This window comes from Staurois parvus, unplaced genomic scaffold (assembly GCF_062004578.1).
Source record: "Staurois parvus isolate SC_StPar_1 unplaced genomic scaffold, SC_StPar_1.0 ptg000264l, whole genome shotgun sequence".
NCBI classification, from domain to species: domain Eukaryota; kingdom Metazoa; phylum Chordata; class Amphibia; order Anura; family Ranidae; genus Staurois; species Staurois parvus.
The window spans coordinates 11,828,447-11,851,453 of record NW_028318060.1 but is presented as its reverse complement, the minus strand read 5'-3'; the positions used below and the strand labels follow the sequence as shown (position 1 = coordinate 11,851,453).

General features: G+C 42.4%; 1 protein-coding gene across 5 annotated transcripts in view; it reads right to left on the bottom strand.

Annotated features, from left to right (window-relative positions):
- Positions 1 to 23,007, bottom strand: part of MYO6 (myosin VI) — a 374,955-nt gene that overhangs the window by 221,821 nt on the left and 130,127 nt on the right. For all 5 annotated transcript variants that reach the window (XM_089681402.1, XM_089681403.1, XM_089681405.1 and 2 more), the window contains exon 7: positions 10,909 to 10,964. In XM_089681402.1, coding sequence (XP_089537528.1) covers positions 10,909 to 10,964 — 56 coding nt within the window. The remainder of the gene's footprint in view (positions 1 to 10,908; positions 10,965 to 23,007) is intronic.

The following is a 23,007-nucleotide window of genomic DNA, read 5'->3' as shown; positions in this document are numbered from 1 at the left end:
AGGACGGATGTGATGTGCAGACTGAGGGAGCAATCCCCCAGTCTGTGCAACTGTTGCTCAGTGCCAGAGGCCGAACGAGGAACTCCTCCTGTTCTGCTCTGACAGGTCCATACTATTTTCTGTGTGGTTCGGCAGCCTATAGAACATTTCCCCAGAACGCGAAAGGTTCGTGTGCCCTCATAAAGCTAGTCCCCGCATCCTATGTAGTGATGGAACATGAAGAGTTGATGGTCCACAAGAAGGTAAGGATGGCAGGGAGAGTTCGCAGGGAGCTGTTCTCTGAGGGCGACCAGGCATGGGCTTGGTTCCCCTCATGGACAGGATGGGGAATAGAACTTATGAAGCGCCTGAACAATTTTTCTGTCATCGTGGATAGTATGTTTAACGAGACCGTAGAGGCTGTCAGAGAAATTGCCCAAGAACAACGGCAGATGGGAATTTTAGTGCTTCAGGAGAAGATGGCCCTTGATTATCTTTTAGCCGCCAAAGGGGGGTTCTGTGAGTTCATCGGAGAGGATTGTTGTACTTGGATAGAAGACACCGATGACAAGGTCCAGGCCCATATGGACAAAGTTAGTGAACTACAGGGAAAAGCTAGAGCTATAGCTAGTGAGGGTTGGAATCCGTTCAAGGGTTTGGGAGGATTGGGAGATTTCCTGTTCTCCATCGGATCTTGGTTGAAGGAAGTGGGAGTGTATATCCTGATGCTTCTCTTTTTCATCTGCCTTTTATATGCCGCGGTGAGATGTTCCTGTTGCCTCATCGACCGTGTAAGCCAAGCTCGGGCAGACGACCACATCTCCATGCCCGCTCCGGGGATCCCACTCCAACCACTGATCGGGGGAAGACCTCACCAACCAACCACCTTCTCTACAGATTACGTCCTGGCTTCCCTCTAATTTATCTCTCTGAAGACCACATTCTCCAAGACTTTCAAGCAAGCTTCAAGCCTCATCATTGTTTGTGTCTGCGATTTGGAAAACTGTCTGGGTCGAGACCAGCCTTGTGTGGCCCCGTCTGCAGGGGCAATTTGAGAATCTATTGCTGGATCTCCCCAGACCACCGTGGGATCACAAGCTTTATTCATACCACAAGTCTGTTTGTGGTTTTTGCAAGAGCCTTCCTGTAGTGAAGGTTCCAACGCTCTTGAGGATCATCGCTTCAATCAAGCCTGTTTGCGTCGAGTCTGCGTCGGGTCTTGTTGTTTCAGGTACCCCGTGGAGCTTTATTCTCAGGGACAACTACAGGAACTCTTTGAAGTTTGAGACTACACCCATCAAGCTGAAGAAGATCAAGAAGGGACACGAGGAGAATATGATAAAACAGGAGGGAATGTCATGGAAATTTTGTATTATTGGTCGAACTTTAAATGTGTCATATATTCGTGTTATTCATATGTCTCTCGTGTGGCTTAATTAAAGCTCTGAAGGCTGCAATTGGGCCATGCGCATGTACAATGTATGTATTACAGTACTCAGCTTGGTAATGGATGAGATGGCAGATCTGCGCTTATAGACCGGCGTGTATACCACCACGGCATTCCATGCGAATGCTGCTGTCAGTAGACCGTGGGCCTGTATCCACATATCAGCAGCATGGTACCACGTGGGCTTCATAACGCAATGCGCAAGCGGTGTGAACTCCACGTGTAGGCTTATGCATATCTTACAACCCATTACTAATCTGAACTGTATCTCGGATGGATGTGTTTTAATAAAGATCGTATCGGGCCCATCCAGGTACAGACTGATATTTTTAGGGAGTGCTTGTGCAGAGAATTTTGCATACCAATAGAAGCTAGTAGGACAGGAAATATGACCTCAGATGGCTCATAGGGGGGAAGGGGAGGAAGTCTGCTGACCTCAGAAGACTCATGGGGGAGGACCAGTGATAGATAATAGCAAAGGCTATGCTCCAATTGGAATGTACATCCTCTGTATAGGTACTCCCCATTGCATTGTTCGGTGGGAGGGGATTGACTTTATTCATGTGGGGGGCATGTGTGTATTTTTAATAAAACAGAGAGCTGGGTCTAAAATCAGCCCTTATGTGGATTGCAACCAGCCTTAGAGTGTCGTATGATCATTCTAGGGTAACGAAGCTCCAATTCTCCCACAATTCAACAGAACCAAAGTATTTGGATGGGCAGGAATCGTGTAGTTTAGCTGCAGTCGTGGTAAGCGGGATTCGCACAGCTTTATGGGGGATTTCTGCACATCCAACTGCGAGTATTCACGGTAAGGAGAAATTCGTTAAAGCGAATTTCCAAGACAGGGTGGGGTAGGCTTCCCTGAAGAGGTGGGTTTTCAGGCAGCGCCTGAAGGTGAGGAGGGAAGGTGACAGTCTGATGGATTGGGGTAGTGAGTTCCAGAGGATGGGGGAGGACCTGGAGAAGTCTTGCAGTCGTGCGTGGGAGGAGGAGACCAGGGAGCAAGATAGAAGGAGGTCCTGTGAAGAGCGAAGGGTACGGGTAGGGTGGTACTTGGGAATCAGGTCGGTGAGGTAGTTAGGGGCAGTGTTGTGAATGGCTTTATAGGTCAGAGTGAGCAGTTTGAATTTAATGCGTTGGGCAATGGGGAGCCAGTGGAGGGAGAGGCAGAGGGGGGTGGCAGAGGTGGAGCGGCTGGTGAGGTGGATGAGTCTGGCAGCTGAGTTCAGGATGGTCTGAAGCGGGGAGAGTTTGCACTGGGGTAGGCCGATGAGGAGGGAGTTGCAGTAGTCAAGGCGTGAGATAATCAGGGAGTGAACGAGTAGTTTAGTGGTGTCTGGGGTAAGGAAGGAGCGTATTTTGGCGATGTTGCGAAGGTGGAGCCTGCATGTATTTGTGAGTGATTTGACATGAGGTTGGAAGGAAAGGTTTGAGTCCAGAATGACTCCAAGGACCTTGGCTTGCTGGGCGGGATTGATGGTGGTGTTGTTGGTAGTGATGGAAAGGATGGGGGGGGGGGCACGGGAAGGGGGAAAGACGAGAAGCTCGGTTTTGGAGAGGTTGAGTTTGAGGAAATGGAGCGACATCCAGTCAGAGATGTCGTTTAGGAGGTGAGTGATGCGGGCGGAGAATGTGGGGGTGAGGTGAGGGGTGGATAGGTAGATTTGAGTATCATCAGCATAGAGGTGGTAGTTGAAGCCGTGGGAGTGTATGAGTTTGCCAAGGGAGGAGGTGTAGATGGAGAAGAGAAGGGGTCCAAGGACAGAGCCCTGGGGGACCCCAACAGAGAGGGGGAGGGAAGAGGAGGTGGCGCCGTTGTAGGAAACGCTGAAGGAGCGTTGGGATAGATAGGATGAGAACCAAGAGAGAGCGGTGTCTCTGATGCCAAGGGAGAGTAGTTTATTAAGGAGGAGGGGGTGGTCGACTGTGTCAAAAGCCGCAGAGAGGTCTAGGAGGAGGAGGACAGAGTAGTCGCCTTTGGCTTTGGCGGTTAGTAGATCGTTGGTGATTTTGAGGAGGGCAGTTTCGGTGGAGTGTAGGGGACGGAAGCCGGACTGTAGTGGGTCAAGGAGGTTGTTGTCAGTTAGGTGGGCGATTAGGCGATCGTAGACCAAGCGCTCAAGGAGCTTGGACATGAGTGGCAGCAGGGAAATTGGTCTGAGGTTGTTGAGGTCAGTGGGGTCCAGGGAGGGCTTTTTGAGTATGGGGGTGATGTGCGCATGTTTTAGGGGGGAGGGGAAGACGCCAGTAGCGAGGGAGAGATTGAAGATGTGGGTAAGGGAGCGGATGAGGGAAGAGGGGGGTGACCGGAGGAGTTGAGAGGGGATAGGGTCCAGGGGGCAGGTAGTGAGGCGGGCTTCTGAGAAGACTCTGGTGACTTCCTCAGTGGTAGTAGGGCTGAAGGAGTGCAGTGATGGGGGGGTTACGGTAGGCAGGGCCTTGGGTGTGGTGGGGGGCAGTGCCGTTGCAAGGTCAGAGGAGGGGAGAGATGAGAGGGTGATGGAAGGGGGGAGGCTAGATGGGGAGGTAGACTGCAAGTTGACTATGTCCTTGCGAATTGCGTCAATCTTGCTATGGAGATGAGTGGCAATCTCGTGGGCGGTAAGTGAGGTACTGAGTGGAGGAGGGGGGGGAGAGAGCAGGGAGTTGAAGGTGGAGAAGAGTCGGCGAGGGCAGTTTGAGAGGGTGTTGATCAGGTCAACGAAGTAGGCCTGCTTGGCGGCGTGGAGGGAGGAGGTGTAGGTGAGGAAGGCAGATTTGTAGAGGGAGAATGCATGAGGGGACCTGGTTTTGCGCCATAGTCTCTCCAGCGCACGACTGCGACGTTTGAGGCATTTAGTGTGGTCGTTCTGCCATGGTTGGAGCGGTCTGGGTTTGATGTTGCGTGTGGTTAGGGGTGCCAGAGAGTCTAGGGTGGCTGATAGTGAGTCGTTGTACGCGGTGGTGGCTAGGTCAGGACATGACAGTGGAAGGATGCTGTCGTGCAAGCGGTCGGCAGCCGAGTGGAGGGGGGCCGGGTGCAGGTTGCGGAGGTTGCGGCTGGTGATGGTTTGGCGCACTGGGGGGGAGGGAGTTAGGGGAAGGGGAGATGGAGAACGTGAGGAGGTGGTGGTCGGAGAGAGGGAAGGGGGTGTTAGTGAAGTGGTTAAGGGTACAGAGGTGGGAGAAGACGAGGTCCAGGGTGTTCCCATTGATGTGGGTGGAGGATTGAGTGTGTTGTGTGAGCGCGAAGGAGGTGGTTAGGTGGAGGAGTTGAGAGGTAGCTGGGGTGTGGTCGTTGATGGGGATGTTGAAGTCCCCGAGGATGATGGTCGGTAGCTCAGAGGAGAGGAAGAAGGGAAGCCAGGCGGCGAAGTCATCCAGGAAGCGGGCTATGGATCCGGGGGGCCTGTAGATCACTGCGATCCTTAAGGGGGTGGGTGAGAAGAGCCGGATGCAGTGAGCCTCGAAGGAGGAGAAGGTTAGGGAGGGGGGGTTAGGGAGGACCTGGAAGGTGCTCAGCGGTGATAGGAGCAGGCCGACACCACCACCTTTGTGACCACCCAGTCTTGGTGAATGGGACCAGATGAGACCTCCATGAGAGAGTGCCGCAGGGGAGGTAGAGTCGGTGGCCTGTACCCAGGTTTCGGTGATGGCTAGGAGGTTGAGGGAGCGGGAGATAAAGAGATCATGGATGGCAGTTAGTTTGTTGCAAACCGAGCGGGCGTTCAGAAGTGCAACCGAGAGAGGGGGGATGATGTGGGGAGGAGGTGCACAGGTATGAGGTTGAGGGGGTTGCGGCGGCTGGCGGGAGCAGGGGGGTCCCTGGAGGGGGGGAGAGGTGGTGAGGGGCCAGGGTTCGGGGAGATGTCCCCAGCGGATAGGAGAAGAAGTATTTAAATAATACTTTAAAATGGAGAAAAGCCAGTAACCCAATTACTGACCTACTAAAGACATACTAAAAAAAACTTTTGCCAAAATTCTGCTTTGGGGGAAATGTGTATTTAAAACCATACTCCAACTCACAAACCAAGAACAGGATTCTATGAAGCACAAAAAAAAACCAAAAAAAAACCAACACACCAGAGAAAATCATTACCATCGAGAAAGAACTTTGAAAGAACTTTACAGAGGAGAATATGCCACACAGTGAAGCTGTCAATAACATGTCATTTGCTGGCATTTTTAAAAACTTTTTGTCCTTTATTAATATCAGGGCTGCAGCAGCACTTTCTGTACATCACAGAGATGCTCCCCTTCACAGACAAGATCAGGACAATCTCCATGTATGTTATTTAAAGGATTAGAATTATTTTTTTTATTTTAAGCATTTAAAAAAAAATCACTGTTCCTGGTGTATGGATTTTTAATTTAATTTTTTTCAATGGTACATGTTCCCCAGGGCAGTGCTCATATACATCCCCTGCCATCCAAATTATACATTCACTGGCCACTTTATTAGGTGCACCTGTTCAATTGCTTGGTAACACATTGCTAATAAGCCAATCACATGTCAGTAGCTCAATGCATTTAGGCATGTAGATGTGGTGAAGACCAATCCGAGCACCAGAATGGAGAAGAAAGGGGATTTAAGTGACTTTGAGTGTGGCATGGTTGTTGGTGCCAGATGGGCTGGTCTGAGTATTTCAAAAACTGCTGATCTATTGGAATTGTCACAAAAAACCATCTCTAGGGTTTACAGTGAATGGTCCAAAAAAGAGATAATATCTGGTGAGCGGCAGTTGTGTGGCCAAAAACACCTTGTTGATGTCAGAGGAGAATGGGCAGACTGGTTGCTGCGACATACAGATGGTAGAAAAAGAATTTGGCAAAAACAACATGAAAGCATGAATCCATCCTGCCTTGTATCAACGGTTCAAGATGGCGGTGGTGGTGGTGGTATAACAGTGTGGGGGATGTTTTCTTGGCACTAGCAAAGTATACCTAATTATGTGACCGGTGAGTGTATTTTCTGATACTCCCTTGTTTATTAGCCCAGAAAAATGGCATTTTTTTCATTTGACAGATTTTGCTTCCATTGATTTCAGTGAGGTTCAGGTTCAGCTCATCATCAGTCAATGTCCTGCACAAATATTGATGGTGTTGGTGCTTTCGAAGTGCGGCTGAACACTTATATAAAGGAATTCTCTCTTTTGTCTCCTTTTGAATCATTATCAGCATTACACTCCTGCCAAGTCTACAATGCTGATGTTGCTAGTGCTGTCAAAACCTAAAAGATTTAGCTATAAGAGAATTCAGTGTTTTTCTTATTCGTCTTTATTATCTTCCTTACTGACCATCAGGTTCACAATTCTGTTGCCAGTAGTCCATAACTCTATTGTGGTGCAACTTTATAAACAACAATGTATAAACACTATATTTTCAGTTCAGTTGGTTTGTGACTTGAATACTTTGTTCAAAATGTATTACATGTCTTTGGTGCTGCAGCTTACAGAGAGATTTATAAGATAATTCACTGTTTTTCTAGTATAGTTCATCAACAGCTGCACACCGTCGGCATTGTTGTAACACAACTCCTCAAAAAACAGATTCTACATCCCATATGGTTAGCTACCCAGCTCATATGCTGTTACCCTCACAGAACCACTATAAAGGTCGGAAAAAAAAATCACCGCCATCCTTACTGTATATGCCAGATGACAGATGTACAACAAATCAACAGGAAACATGTATTCTCCTTTATTCCACCCAAAATGCATATTAAAGTGTATTCCTATAGTCATAATTTTGTGAGCCATAGTAGATACCCATGTTTCAAACCAGACTGTAAAGGCCAATTAGACAAAATTGGAGTAGAAGAATGTTTTTTTTCATTTGCCATATGTGTCCTGTTTGCCTGATTTCCACTAACTTCTGGTACTGTGGAGACAACAAAAAGTAAGGGAAAATCTCTCCAACGTGAGATAAATTTCCTTTAGGCAGTTGTCACCAATGGAAGTGTCCTTATCTGAAGATTGCCCTCTTTCCTGTTTTGCTGACAACTCAAAATTTACTTGGCCATAGTCATCAGGATCAATAAAAAAAAGTAGTCAAGTAATCAATTTCAGATCAGTGCTGGAGATGCAGTGAGCCAGGTGGTATGAATCTCCATATACGGTGGTCCTGCTCCAAAATAAGACTGTTCTGGAAGACCATCTTTCACCTTAGCCATCTTATAATGGGTAGAGCAGCCTTTTTCATCCAGTGTGCCTTGAGGTTTCTCCAGGGGTGTCTTGGCAAAATGTCTAAAAATGTATCAAATTTTGTATACAAGCCAGCGGGTGGAACAAGCCTGCCTTTTAGTTGCACAAAGCCAGAGGTTTTCATTGTGCACCATCATGAATTTCTAGTCGCCGGTGCCCCAACAACCAATGACATCAGTTAATAAAGAGGATGTTGGGTGCCTGCACAGCATCCTTGTTTACCCTCCCCTGCCCCTCTCCGTTAGTGCTGAGGTTACATTAGCAGAGTGATGGAGAAAAACTGAGGGAGAAAAGAAACAATGGAATACTAGTCAGTACCAGTGTGCAAAAGTGTATTTGCTTTGGAAGACTAAATCACCTCTAACGTTGGGTGTCCTACATGTGTGGATGTTGCTGCGTTATATATAAAACTATTGGAATAGTTTTTTACACTTTGGAATAGGGTTCCTCGAGAGTGTCCATAATTTTAAAGGGTGCCTCGAGACTGTCCAAAAATTTAAAGGGTGCCTTGAAATTGTGCATAATTTTAGAGGGTGCTTTGACTGAAAAAAGGTTGAGAAACACTGGGGTAAAGCATGACCGGAGACACTAGAGGTGGCCCTCCTTTCTATGATACCTGTTACGATTAAAAGCATTAAGAAGAGTCTGTTCCGATCCCTGCTTGTGGTGGGATGTGCCCTAATTCCCAGACACTGGAAATCTGCCACAATACTAACCATTTCAGAATGGGTTACTGAACTAAACTTCATGGAAAAGTTGATTTTTCAGATTCCCCTGAACTATTGCCTTTCTTTGAAAATTAGGATAACAATAATGATATAATGAATTGAGATCAGTTGGATTGACCCCTCTGTCGGATATTTCACTCATCCCCCCCCCCCACCCACAACTTTCCTTGCTCTACTCATATTCTTTATTTACTATTTTCATCCTGACTCCTAACTCTTATTTCTCTTAAATACTACCACTGGGAAAGGTGGCTTTATGTGATGTGTTCTGTCGAACATGTGCAGGGTTACCCTCACATGGAATGACATTTCAAGTTGTGCTGGACTGGAGCACGAGTAGTCGCTTAAACCAGTCTTCTGTCACTCACTCCCATTAATAGCCTGTATATGGCCGTTCAAGCAGACTCTTGAGCCTGTCACTGATGTGCATCCTTAGCAAGCTTTCTGATCACGATGTCATACACTTAAGTTATCTGGTTTGTTGTTCCTTGTGGGAAATATTATTACTGATTTATATATAGCTGCTGTGTCTATGTGATTGTATAAACGCTATTATTTTTCAATAAAAATTTACTGCAAAAAAACAAAAAGGAGGGTGGACCTCTCCGGAGGGGACACAAGCAACAATTACACTCTTGCCACTCAATCCAAAACTAGACAAATGATTCACCTTAAGATACACTTTAATAATGTACATTCTAACAAAAGAAATATATATAAAAAAAGAGAGAAATATGTGCATACATGTTTTTAAGATTGTAAGCCAAAAAAGAATTCCTAAATTCCCTAGAAAGAATGTTTTAAATTAAATTCTTTATGCAAACATTTCAAAAGGGAAGAGAAAAAAAATAATGTGGCAAGTCATTGTGTCACAAGGATGTGACACATTTTGTTTAATATCACACGAATAAGGCCAATTGTAAATCCTAGCACAAGAATTCAAATCCCTCTTGTCTCACTAAAACAGCAAGCCACACCACAGGCATCGAAAAACTAAAGAAGACTTTCATACAAGGAGGTAAGAAGAGCCTAAAAGCTGATAGAGATGAAGAAGAAAACTTCTTCAACTCTGAAAAATATTCAAGCTTTGCACCAACAGTTGGGAATTAGATTTTGTTTATGCATGTTGACAACACAGGTAGTAAAGATTGATAAAAAATCTCTCTCATTGCAAAGGCTCTATACTCATTAAAATAAATGCAATCCTTATTTCCTCCTTGTGAGAAATAATTCAGTGTTTCTACTTGTTAAGAGTAATGATCAGCAACCTCTGCTAGAATAATGATCTTTTAATACCTGCCTGGCATGCCTCAAAACAAAATCCCTTAGTAATGGGATAGTGAAATGCATAGCTGGCTCAGAGCATTTATTTTTTATGAGAACATTATCATAGAAACAATTCTGTGTTTAACAGAAATATTCAATGCATGCCCTTTTGGCCCAATTTGTCCAATATTAGTAAGCATACAAAGCGTAACCACACAGATTGCATTCATAATTAAGAACTCCACAACGTAGAATTAATAACTAAAGTGTCTCCATAGCACAAGCCTCATAAAATAGCAGAAATAGTAAGACTGTGTTTGTAAAAAATACTTACTGGTTTGTTATATAAGTGTTTCTAATGTTCAGAAATAGGTGCAAAATTTTAAATTTAAAGTGCACGATTTGATTATAAAAAAAACCCACTATACATATTCATCTATATGGCTGCAGCATCAATCTGAAGCTGCAGCTGTCCTTCTCTCAGCTCTTCAACGAGAACTGAGCAATCAAAGACAGTTAATCGCTCAGTTTTCATGCCTGCCCTGAGCAGAGAGTGATTAGGGTCAGTGCTCTTCCCCTCCAGGGGGCAGGAGCAGTTGACTCAGGCTCACAGCTCCATATTGAGAATCCGGAGCCAGCTGCTGATCAGGCATCTGGGTGGATCCTGACACTATTGGGTTCCCTACAGAGCCTGGCTCTGTGACATCAGCCAATAATAAACCTTAGCCCACTGTTGGCTGAATCTGGGTAACAGGAGTGAAAAACTAAGTGCACTCCTGTGGCCTACAGAAGTATGGCCAAAAGAACTTGAACCACACCTCTATAATAGTAATTTTAAAACAAGACTGTACTTTCCGCTTGGCACCATGTTACTCCCCAAATATGTGTATACCATGGGTGGAAAGGTGGAGTTAGCCTTCAATTAACATCCTCCCACTAACACCATGAAAAAGAACTTTGTGTGACTAATAGCTCGGAAATGGTTGCTGACAGCTAAGGTCCTCACTAATGATAAGGAACCAATCAGAATGAGTCTTAATCGTGTGATCACTATGTCAGCTGCTACACAGTGATCACATGCAGGCTGCAGGTTTACTTGACAAAATAAGCCTTTAGCCCAACGGTGGCACTGCAGATGCCACTGCATCCTGAAGATGGCAGGGTGAGTTTGTTTAATACTATGTTCATCAAATACAATTACAGCACTGTAAAGTTAGCAGACACTACTAACTTTGGCCTGAGCATTTAGGCATTCTGTAGGGTAAATAAGGAAACAAAACTGAGTAAGGTTTTTTCCACATACCTTCTACAATCCTCTCATCAATATCTTGCCCAGACCCATAAGATTCAGTCAGATACCTATAAGACAATGAAGAAAAGTCACTACTGAGACTGCTCATTTTTACAATACATGCAAACATCTGTTTTTGATAATATTTAAATTAGTGACCTGCTTGTGTATATGTAAAATCAAGACCGATATTACCCATAGCCATCCAACAGAGATAACAATACAGCTCCAGCCAGATCTAGATTTCTTTTATCTTGCACGTTTAATTTTGATTTGAATATATATGTAAGATTGTTCCATTGCTATGTAAATTCAGATTCTTTAAGGATTGGGAGCTCAGCTACAATCAATCACGCAGTGTAGACAATGAGAACGCCTCACTGGAATATGGGATATTTTGTGACACATTTCGCTCAACTGTGTTTTACCATTGAGCATTCACCACCATCTATGCATTCTCCAGACTTTCTGTACTACATACACACAAAAACGTGTGCTGCAGGACTACGAGGAACATGGAGAAAGAAAAAGGAAAACAAACCGCCACAGCCACCAAGCAATAAACATGTAGATAATAGAAGACTACCCGTTGCATATTATTTTTCTTTTTCATTCTGCTTTACTAAACACGCATATATGAATTTAATACATCAGACAAAGAAGGTCTTTAGAATAGAAACACACACTAGGATTCCACTGATACATAACCAGGAATATTTTATATAGCAAAGCTCACAACCCCACGAATGCAGAGCTCTAGCTATGACACAGTGGGGGGTGTATCAGACCCCCACAGAGAGAGCTCTGCCTGCACTGTGTAGTGGTCTTATCTAAAGAATGCTGCTTTGGGAAGAGGTGGGGGGGTTGTGCTTTTGCTTTAGTTGATTTTCAGATTGAAAAAAAAAAAAACATTACAAATGTTAGGATTTCTGAACCTTTGGTGTATCTTGTTTAATTTCAAACAAAACAATTTGGATTTAAGGGTGCTGTTAAAATGGCCATCAATCATTACTAACTTTGTATTAGCTACAAAATTCAATGTAATTAAACTAAGATTTTTGGCCTACCTGAAAAATTATTTTCTTGGAGTACATCAATTATTCAGAACTACTTAGATTATGCTGCCACCTTCAGGTGAATGGACACTGGCTAAAAATAAAAGCAGGAATCCCCACCCAGGCATTAGAGAAGATGTAAACCCTCAAATGGAAGTGAAAAATGTTTGTGTAATAAATATAAAAAATATATAAACACCCCTTTATATATAGGAGAAAACAGCAGCACGCTGAGCATGCCTGTGTTAAAACAAGCCTGATCATTGGATTAGCTCTCAGCACAGCTAGAAAACTGACCATCCTGTGCTCTCATACCTAGCGTGGTCAGATTTTAATAGGAAAGCAGGGGGGCTGGCAGAAGCACCAGGGATTTCACACAAAGGAAGCAACTCAAAGGGAACAAGATACTTTTTCAGACAAGTACATGGTACAGCAGGCACATATCCCAAATATGAAATGTTAGGTTCAGCGGAACTGTGAGGAGCTGAAGCCAAGTTTTGTAGCAAGCAATGAGGGATACAAGCAAGAGGGGTGGGATCTCTGCTTCATGTGATGTACTCCAAGAAAAGATTTTACAGAAGAACCAATCGCCCAAAAAACTAAGTAGGAGGAGCCCAGTTACAAAGCTGCCTACAAGGCCTTCTGCCCAAAACTGGAGTCCTAAAGAGGAGAGAACACCTTCCTGGTAAACCTTGGTAAATCTGTGAAAAGAAAATGAGGTAGAAGCCATATAAACTTTGACAACAGAAGCTAGATGCTGAATGGCCTAGGAAGCAGTGGCACTAATGGTAGAATAGTCCTTTACCAGGAAAGAAGGAACTTTGCCCATCAAACCATAAGTCTGAGAAATAAGCTGACAAGAAGCAGCCTGATCCATCCATGAAAGAACCCACACACAAAACAAAGAATCAGACTGTAGGTTTCAGGTAAAAACTTGGATAATTCAAACAGCACCTTTTCCTCAGGATGCTTAGGAGAACAACAAGATGGCGCACAATGTCCTGGATTTAGGTGGAATGAAGAAACTACCTTAGGAGGACCAAGGCCTCAACACCAGAAAAAGGTTTGTTTCAAGAAAGCACAGCAAACACCTAGATCCTGTGAGCCAAGGTAATGGCAACCAGAAAGACAATCTTGCATGCAAGGAGCAACAAGGGCATCTCTTGAGTAGTTTAACCCTTTTACTGCCAGGTCCTTATGTTGTATGCATTTGACAGCAGTTTTACACAAACTGCTGGTGGACATGTGGCCACTTTCCTCCCTTTATTCTTGCTGACCTGGAAGCAACGTGTAAAATGTTCCTTCTGGGTCCCCATGTCACGAATCTAATACAGTGCAATCTATAGTGCATTAGATTCACTGAAGGACAGGTAAGACATCAAGGTTCTTTTATACTGCTGGTGTCTCAAAGAGAATCTGTCACCCTAAAAACTCACCACATAGGGGACTTTTTGTAAAAAATAAAAGTTACACCCAAGCACATAAAATTCCACCCCCCTTATCCCCACCGCCCCAAAAAATGTGGGTTTTTTTTAGGCACCGACCCCCACATACATGCATCTATGAACATAAACGCACTAAAAGATTTATTGAGATACGCATCTTACATAGCACCGCGAACAATAATTCTAGCACCAGAGCTCCTGTGGAACTCTAAACTGAAGACCTGTAGGGGCTTTTAAACCGGAGTTCCACTCAAAAGGGGGTTACGCTTTAATGCTTTATCCACCGCTCCCCATTAGGATTGGCACCTTTGGGGAGCAGGAGGGGGAGGGGTATTTGACAGGTAACCACTCCCACTTCCGCGGCGATCGCCTAGGCTCCCTCCCTCCCCGTAGTCTTCTGGGACACGTTAAAGGTCCCAAAAGAATATGGGGCCATTCACAAAGTGCAGAGCTTCTCGGACATGCGCAGTGGGCACTCGGCTGTGAAGTCGCAAGCTGTCACAGCCAGGTGCCCACATTAAAGATGCCGGCGCCAGGGAGAGAAGCTGGCAGGTGAAACCAGTGGTGGTGAGGACACCACTGGACCAAGGGACGGGCAAGTGGCTGTATTTTAAAAGTCAGCAGCTACAGTTTTTGTACCTGCTTTTTTTTTTTCAGCTGAAACTCCGCTTTAAAGTGTCACCTAGGGAAAATACAGGGTACTGAAGTATGTCGCCATTTCACGGCTGCAAACAATTTTAAGGTTTGGCATGTCGAGTATCTACATACAAATCAATTATAAACACACAATAGAATACATATTAAACATATTCTTGTGTCTTACTCACTGAGGTCAGGCTCTAATTGTGGTGAACTAGAGTCTGATCTCAGTGAGTAAGACACAAGAAACAGTTTAACCAATTGCCCTCCAGAAGATTTACCCCCCTTCATAACCGGCCATTTTTTTGCTGTTCGGCACTGCGCTTTTTCAACTGCTAATTGTGCGGTCGTGCAATGCTGTACCCAAACCAAATTTTTGTCCTTTTCTGACACAAATAGAACTTTCTTTTGGTGGTATTTGATCACCTCTGCAGTTTTAAATTTTTGCGTTATAAACAAAAAAAAGAGAAAATTTTGAAAGAAAAAAAAAACAATCTTTTTCATTTTACGTGTAAAAAAGAACTAATAAACTCAGCTAGTTATAAATTTAGGCCAAAATGTATTCTGCTACATGTCTTTGGTAAAAAAAAAATCTCAATACATGTATATTAATTGGTTTGTGTAAATGTTATAGCATCTATAACTATGGTATATATATTGGAATTTACATAGCTTTTACTTTTTGACTGCCTATCACATTTCTTGAGGTGCTAAAATGCCAGGGCAGTACAACCCCCCCTTCCCAAATGACCCCTTTTTGGAAAGTAGACACCCCAAGGATTTTGCAGAAAGGCATTTTGAGTCCATGGAACATTTTATTTTCTGCCACAAATTTGTTGAAAATGACACTCTTTTTTTTTTTTTTTACACAAAGTTGTCACTTTAATGATATATTGCTCATGCATGCCACAGTTATATGTGGAATAACACCCCAAAACACATTCTTATACTTCTCCCGAGTATGGGGATACCACATGTGAGAGACTTTATGGCAGCCTAGCTACATACAAGCCCCCAAAATCCAATGACCACCTCCAGGCTTTCAGAGGGCATATTTCCTCATATCACTTTCCCACTACCGATTACAGTTTCAAAGGCTCTAAAATGCCAGGATAGTACAAACACCCCCCAAATGACTCTTTTTGGAAAATTGGAAACACCCAAAGGAATTTGATAAGAGTAATGGTAAGTATTTTACAGATATAATTTTTCTCACAGAGGTATGAAAAAGAAAAAAATAAAAAATAATTTTTTTTTCTTTATTTGTTTTCCAAAAACATGTGGTAACAAATGAGATCTGTAAAATATTCACCATGCCTCTTAGCAAATACCTTGGAGTGTCTACTATCCAAAAAGGAGTCATTTGGAGGGGGAGGCTTCTACTATCCTGGCTTTTCAGGGCCAACATTAGAAGCTTATGCCACACATCACCCACTCTTGAAGACCAAGCCTTTTCTGACACTTTTTGTTCACATGAAAAAACTGTTTTTTTTGCTAGAAAATAACTTTGAACCCCCAAACATTATATATTTTTTTTAACGCAAAGGAATTTTTCACGTCACGCAGTATTTGCGCAGCGATTTTTCAAATGCAAATATTTTGGAAAAAATACACTTTTTAGAATATTAATGCACAAAACACAATAATTGCCCAATTGTTTGATAAAATATAAAAGAAGATGTTACGTTGAGTAAATAGATCCTAAACATGACATGCTTTAAAATTGCACATGCAGGTGCAATGGCAACAAACTACATACATTTTTATTACCCCTAGGTGATGCTTTAAAAGCCTTTACAAGGTTACCAATTTATATTTACACAGGAAGTCTAGTGCTAGAATTACTGCCCTCGATCTGACGTTCACGGTGATACCTCATATACATGGTGCAACAGCTGTTTACATACAGTCATGGGGTCAAAGCTTGCGCATGCAGGTGCGCGTATGCAGTGGGGCAAGGGTGCTTTTTTTTTTTCTCTTGTTATTTTCATTTTTTACATTATTTTTACACTGTCCCTTTCTTTTTTATAATCACTTTTATTGCTATCACAGGGAATGTAAATATCCCCTCTGACTGCAATAGGCATTGACAGGTATTTTTTTTTTTTTTTTTAAGAAATCTGGGGTCTATTAGACTCCATATATCTCATCTGTCCTTACATCATCTTATCTCCCCAAGATCGGTGTTATCAGATGCTTTCCCAATTTACAAATGACGCTGTTTATATCCTCGAAACTGAAGTGATGAAATACTCGTAGCTTCCGATTCCATAGACTATAGAGATGATTGGAGTCATTCTGGTCTCTGATCCCACTGCTCATAAAAACAATTCAGCAGCTAACTGGCCACTAGGATTGATTTTAAATGAAAGTCGATAGCCAGCTAAAAAAAACAATACCAGGATGATGCCTGTAGCAGGCATCATTCCGGTATAACCACTCAAAATCCAGCGACGTACCAGTACATTGCTGGTCCATGTTGGGCATATACGTAACAGCAGAGAACGTGGGCATAAGATGAATTGGGTCTGTGGACCAATATGACCGCAATTTATTCTTTTTTGTAATACCCATGTTGAATATAAGTATCAAAAAAGTTTTAAACTCAGAAACTGTCATAGGTTTCCATGCGAATTGCCTGGAAAGAGCTGAATGTGGGTGGGCAGCGTTGTATTGTTGTGCGTATAAACTGCCTTGGCCCACAATCAATTGGTACAAATCTTCCGTGATAAACAACGGAGGGGCTGATCCTGCTAACACTGCGTTTTTGGGGACATTATACAAAGGAGGCACTAGTATAGTTCTGTTCATGATCAATATATTGATCCGTACAAACACTATACTAGTAGTGGCGGTGATCAGCGACCTATAGCGCAAGTACAATAGTGTGCGGGCAATCTAACATTAGCAGACCCTGGCTGGGAGGGGCGCTTACTGACCCTGACATTATCTGATCTCACTAGCGGCAGGAATACAGTGATCAGTGAAAAATGTTATATACTCACACTGTACTAATGGCACTGGCTGGATGACGGCACGTGTGTGTGTAGTGCTTTTACTTGGTGCCGTGTTCTCTCTTCTCTCATTGGACCGACTGGGGAGGGGGCAGCAGGGGGGGCGCAGGTGCGTTCACACCCCAATACAGGACGTGACGCAAGATTATGTCGCTTTTTCAACAGCTGATGCTCATCTGCAAAATGCGGGTAAGCGCTTGGCAAGTAAAAATAAACCCTTTAAAATACTTTTTTTTTTTAATTTCTCAATATGGTATTTTTTATTTAATTTTTTTTAACATTTGTACATTTTTTTTTAATACTTTTATTAAAGTAGTAATAGTACAATGTTACCATAGCAACATTGTACTACTGTGGGGGGAGGGGTAATCAGGGATTTTTTTTTTTTTTACACTTTGCTTGAATACAGAAATGATCTGTATTTCTCCTGCAATGCAAAGCTTTATGTCATGAATCTAACTCATTAATGAACTGTCATCAATGAGTTAGGTTTATGACAGCTTAAGATAGTGATCTCTGATTGGCTGGAGCTGGTCACATGGTACAGGGTACTACAGGGTGCTGTGATTGGTCCCATGTATCATGTGATAGCTGTGGGCCAATCACAGCTCACTAGGAAGAGAAGCAGAGCTGTTATGAATGAGATTGATTCACAACAGCTTTGCTTACATTGTGATCATGTGATCGAATAGCAATCACATGATCACTGGGTTCCATTCACCGGGATCTTCATTCCACTGTGTCTGCCAGACAGAGCAGCTGCAGTGGGGGAGCGCAGCGTGCCCGTTCGGGGGCGTAACGTGCCCTTGTGTTATTACAGCCAGAGCAACGTACGGGTACGTCGCTTTACCTGTAGCTGCTGCCCAGCCGCAGTATATTGTGGGTGGACGGGAAGAGGTAAAAGTATATGTAAACCTTGTAAAACAACCCATTCAGTTTAAGGGTGCCCTTTAAATCTATGCCCAAACTCAAGGCACCCCATTCAAAAATTTAAAAAACTAAATTAAGTTTTACACAATGCAGCAACATACACACATGTAGGACACCGAACGTTAGGGGTGATTTATTCTTCCAAAGTAAACACACCTTTGCACATAGGGACCAACTAGTATTTCAGTGATTCTCTTCTCCATCAGGAGGGACAAACACCTATGCTGTGCAGGTGCCCAACATCCTCCTTATCAAATGATGAGGTCACTGGTTGTTAGGATGCTGGTGGCTAGAAGGTTGTAATCATGCACAATGAAAACCTGTGACTTTGTGTAACTAAAAGGTAGGCTTGATCCACTCACTGGCTTGTCCAAAATGTGGGGCAATTTTTAGGCATTTTGCCAAGGCATCTCTAAAGAAACCTGAAGGCACCATGGGTGAAAAAGGCTGGTGTATAGATATAAACAACATTCTAGATACCTTTTTTACCCTTTTTCTAAGTGATTACATGCACTCTGTTAGCTACAGCAGAAGCTGAGGCAGGAGAAGCAGTAGTACACTGATCTTCCCAGTGATTGGCTGTGCACGGCAGGGGGGGGATGTTGTCAGCATAAGCCTGATCATTGGATTAGCTCTTAGCTCAGCCAGAAACTGACCACACTGTGCTCTCATGCCTAGTGTGGTCAGTTTTAATAGAAAAATCAGAGGAACAGGCAGGAACACCAGGGATTCCACACAAAGTAAGCAATACAAAGAGAACATGATACATTTAAATACAAATTCATGGTACAGCAGGCACATATCAGGAATATGAAATATTGAGTTTACATATTCTTTAGGGGATGAAGCCAAGAGAGAATAATTTTAGAAAGAAATCTGTAGGCTCATCCATCACCTAAGGAGATACTAGCTAAAAGCTAAGACTTAGCTGAATCTGGAGGGGTTATGTCTGGGCAGGGATTACTGCCTTTCTTTTTGGCCAGTGTCCATTCACTGAAATGTGTCAGCGTAACCCAAGTAGTCATAAATATGAAATCCCCTGTGTTCTGTATTGTACGATTAAGAAACACAGCTTATCACCTCCTTGCTCAATGTTTATTTAGAAAATAACCTTATATTTTTTAAACTTATTTTTCTTGAAGACTTTTCACAATATAAAATATTAAAAACAAAACTGCCCATACAAAAACACATTTGGTACATTTTATGGAACTGAACAATTATAATGTTACTGGATTGAAAGTATTTTTGAAGAGTGGAGATATGTATTTAAAGAGCGGAGCTGCTTCCTGTGTGCAAATGGTTATCATTTACAGTTACCATTAGCATTGACTCATGAATCATTTTAAAATGTTCACAGGTAGTCAAGTGTGCATTTACAATCAAGAATTCAATGTGGAAGCAAAATCTCAAAACAACAGGCGCTTGCCGGATATGTTATTAACCTGATATTTACAGGATCTAACTGCAGCCACACCTGACAAATGAACAGGCAGCAAATGTTTCTTACAGAATATACAGCAACTTATTTGGACCGTAGTAGTTGCTAACTGTATAATATAGTTCAATGGTCTATAAGCATTTTTAGCTTACAAGATATAGTCAAATGTGTACTGTACTTATTGCACTTATTGCAGAAAATAGTGAAAAGGGCAAAATACATGGTGTAAGTATACAATAAGCCGTGGCAACCTAAGTATACAAAAGGCCGTGGCAACATATTAAATGTCAGTCTACAGCAGCCTTTTTCAATCAGGATGCCCAGGCACACTGCAGTGCCTTTAACCCCTTGACGCCGACGTAACACAAATATGCGGCCTCATAGAACTGGGCTTTTTTCTGTGGGGCCGCATATTTGCGTACCTGTCTTTCTGCTGTGAGCGCACCGCACAGCGCACTCCTAGCAAAAGACCAGGGTATCACTGAGTGCCCCCGGTCCCGTTCTAACGGTCAGGACCCGGGACTCTCGATTCCGGGTGACATAATCGCTATGGTAGCCTCTGATTGGCTATCACAGTGATCAGTCACTGTAGAGCCCAGCCCCCTTGGTTTTTTTTCTCTCTATGAATGGAGGAGAGAGATGCATTGTATCTCTATAACTCCTGGAATAGAGGGGAAAAAAATGTTTGTTAAAAAAAAAAAAAAAGATACATAAATAGTAAAAAATAAAGAACAAAATACCTAGATCAAGGTTTGATCTAGCTCAGTACCAGGGTAAGTGTTTGGGTCAAGGTCAGGGTCAAACGTCAGGATTTACAAAAAAAATTGGTATCAGTGTCACTGTCCGTGTGTTATAGGTAAAATAAAAAAAACCCCAAAAAAACCAAAATGTGCACTATTGTTTCTGGGCTGTACTACGGGTACAAACAACAAATAACATACACACATATGGTATAGCTGCGATCGTCAAGAGCTGTAAAATGTATTTTGGGTTGTTCTTTAATGGTAGGTTATGGTAGTAACAAGAAACACACAGCTGAATTAAAAACAATTATTTATTTTTTTACTATTTTGGGTCAGTTTTCATTTGATAATAAAAAAAAAAATCAGGAGATATCCATTACCATTTACCACCAAATGAAAGCCAAATTTGTCCTGACAAACAAAACACAGTATAATTCATCTGGATGTACAAAGCAGTTGTGATGATATGTACAGTTTCACTAACACATGTCAACGTTGCAAAGTTGTGCTTAGGCATTTAGATTTGTTTACCCTTAGGCGTGAAGGGGTTAAGATTCTTCAGGGGTGCCTTGGCAAAATGTCTTGGTGGATCAAGCCTGCCTTTTAGTTACACAAAGCCACAGGTTTTCTTTGTGCACCATTACAACCTTCTAGCCGCTGGCGTCCTAACAACCAATGACGCCATTGGTTGATATGGAGGATGTCGGTCACCTGCACAGCATCCTTGTTTAACCCTCGCATGCTCCTGTATGTCAGTAACAAGGTCAAATTAGCTGAGTGATAGAGAGAAACTGAGGGAGAAGAGAAACAATGGAATACTATCATTACACTGTTCAACAAATTTTTATTTTTTGCCTGTTTTGGAAACAAAAGGATCCATTTCTTAATGAATTTCACATTCTGAGTTCAAATATAACAATGAAATTTGTCAATTGGCTCTAGTTTTTCTGTAAACGGAAAGTTTTCTACTATAGGCGTAATGACTACATAATGCACAATAATTATATAGATAGATGTCTTTCCACAAATATAAAGCAAGTGATATTGACTACATAACAAAGCCTAAATGGCATAATATATTGCATAGGATTACCAAGAAAAATTATAGCCATAAGCTAAGTTGAATCATTTTAATACTTAGGATTCTCACTAGTTTTGTCTTCAGTTTGTGTCGGTTTTGCTTCTCTTGGCTTTTCTCTTGTATTCGAGGAAAGGGCTATCTCTTACAACTGCACGTGACTACACGCTTCAGGTTCTTCCTCACTTGACTCAACCACGAAGGATTCTGGTGCTTTAGGAATTGGTAGCCCCTCTCCATGAGGAACTGGACGTATTGCCGATGGAATATTTGGATAGTGCACAGATAACTTTTTCTTCTTATTTAGCCCTTTTACAATTGGAGGCACCATACAAAAGTAACAATTACTAACATGATCTGTTGACTCTCTCCAAATCATTGGCACAGCGAAAGGCATAGATGCCTTTTTTCCATTCAACCATTGCTCCAGTGCCGTCCCACAAGAATTGCAGCATATATGTGGTGCCCAGCTCTTGTCCTGGTCTCCTATCTTGCAGCCAAAATACAAGTTGTAGGCTTTCTTAATCATTCCTGTTATCCTCCTTTTTTGTGAGATAAAAGTTATTTCACCGCAGATATAGCAGAAATTATCTGCTTTATTCACACAAGTTCGAGGCATTACTGAGTAGCCTATATAAGCATAAAACGAAATGTAAAGACGCTGTCGAACTACAATCAGCTACAGATACTGCAGCTTTTATGCAGTGAAGTGATGCAATTAAAGGCTAATATTGCATCATCTCAGTATACATGCAATTTTCTATTGGTCACCAGTATCGATTGCGCAATATGCAGCTGAAGTTGCATCATAATTTTGAATGGCTTACGTTATTAGATGGGTGAATATATCATGGAAACTAGAGCCAATCAACATTTTTTAGGGTCATTTTCGTTTTCAGCACCCCAAAATTATGTAAGATTAGCTAATTTTATGCCCAAAACTTTTTACCTGTTGAACAGTGTTATCAGTGTGCAAAAGTATATTTGCTTTGGAAGAATAAATCAGCTCTAATATTAGGTGTCCTACATGTGAGGGTCTTGTTGCATTAGAAGATTGTCCATCACTTTAAAGGGTGCCTCAAGATTTTTCATAACTTTAAAAGGTGCCTTGACTGAAAAAAGGTTGAGAAACCCTGGATTATAGTTCTAATAGTCTGTGACTTCTGATTGACTGGCATGGGTATTCCAAATTGGACTTTGCCCTTTCCTATTAAATAAGCGTGCATGTGTTAAAACTGTCAAAAAAAAAGTGTGTCACATTTAATGAGCACATTTTAAACTAGATAATATTGACATGGTTTCATAACTGTAAGGCAGATATTATGTCTAAGATCAGAATCTGACAGCTACAGTAGTGGGCAGTGAGAACTGCATGTTGTCCACACCAATAGAGGTGATAGCAATCCTCTGAAAATAAGAGCTGGGTGACATATATGCGAATTGGATGAGATTTGCCTGACGGTTTCTATTGTGCCTGTTCACATATATGCGGTTCACTGTAGATTGAATGAGAACTGAAAAAGTGTCTTTAGAGCTGAATTAAATATTATCAGAAAAAATAACTGATCTGGATTCGTTTAGTTCATTATGGCAACCCTATCCAGGTAGTTTCCCACTATCAGTATGCACTGTTAACCCCCCAATTCCTACTCACATAAGAGGTGTGACAATTTAATTTCCAGAATTAAAAATTTTACAAATCTGCATTCTTCAAAAGATTGGATGAAAGACGACAATCTTTCTGATTTTCTGTCAAGATCCAAGGC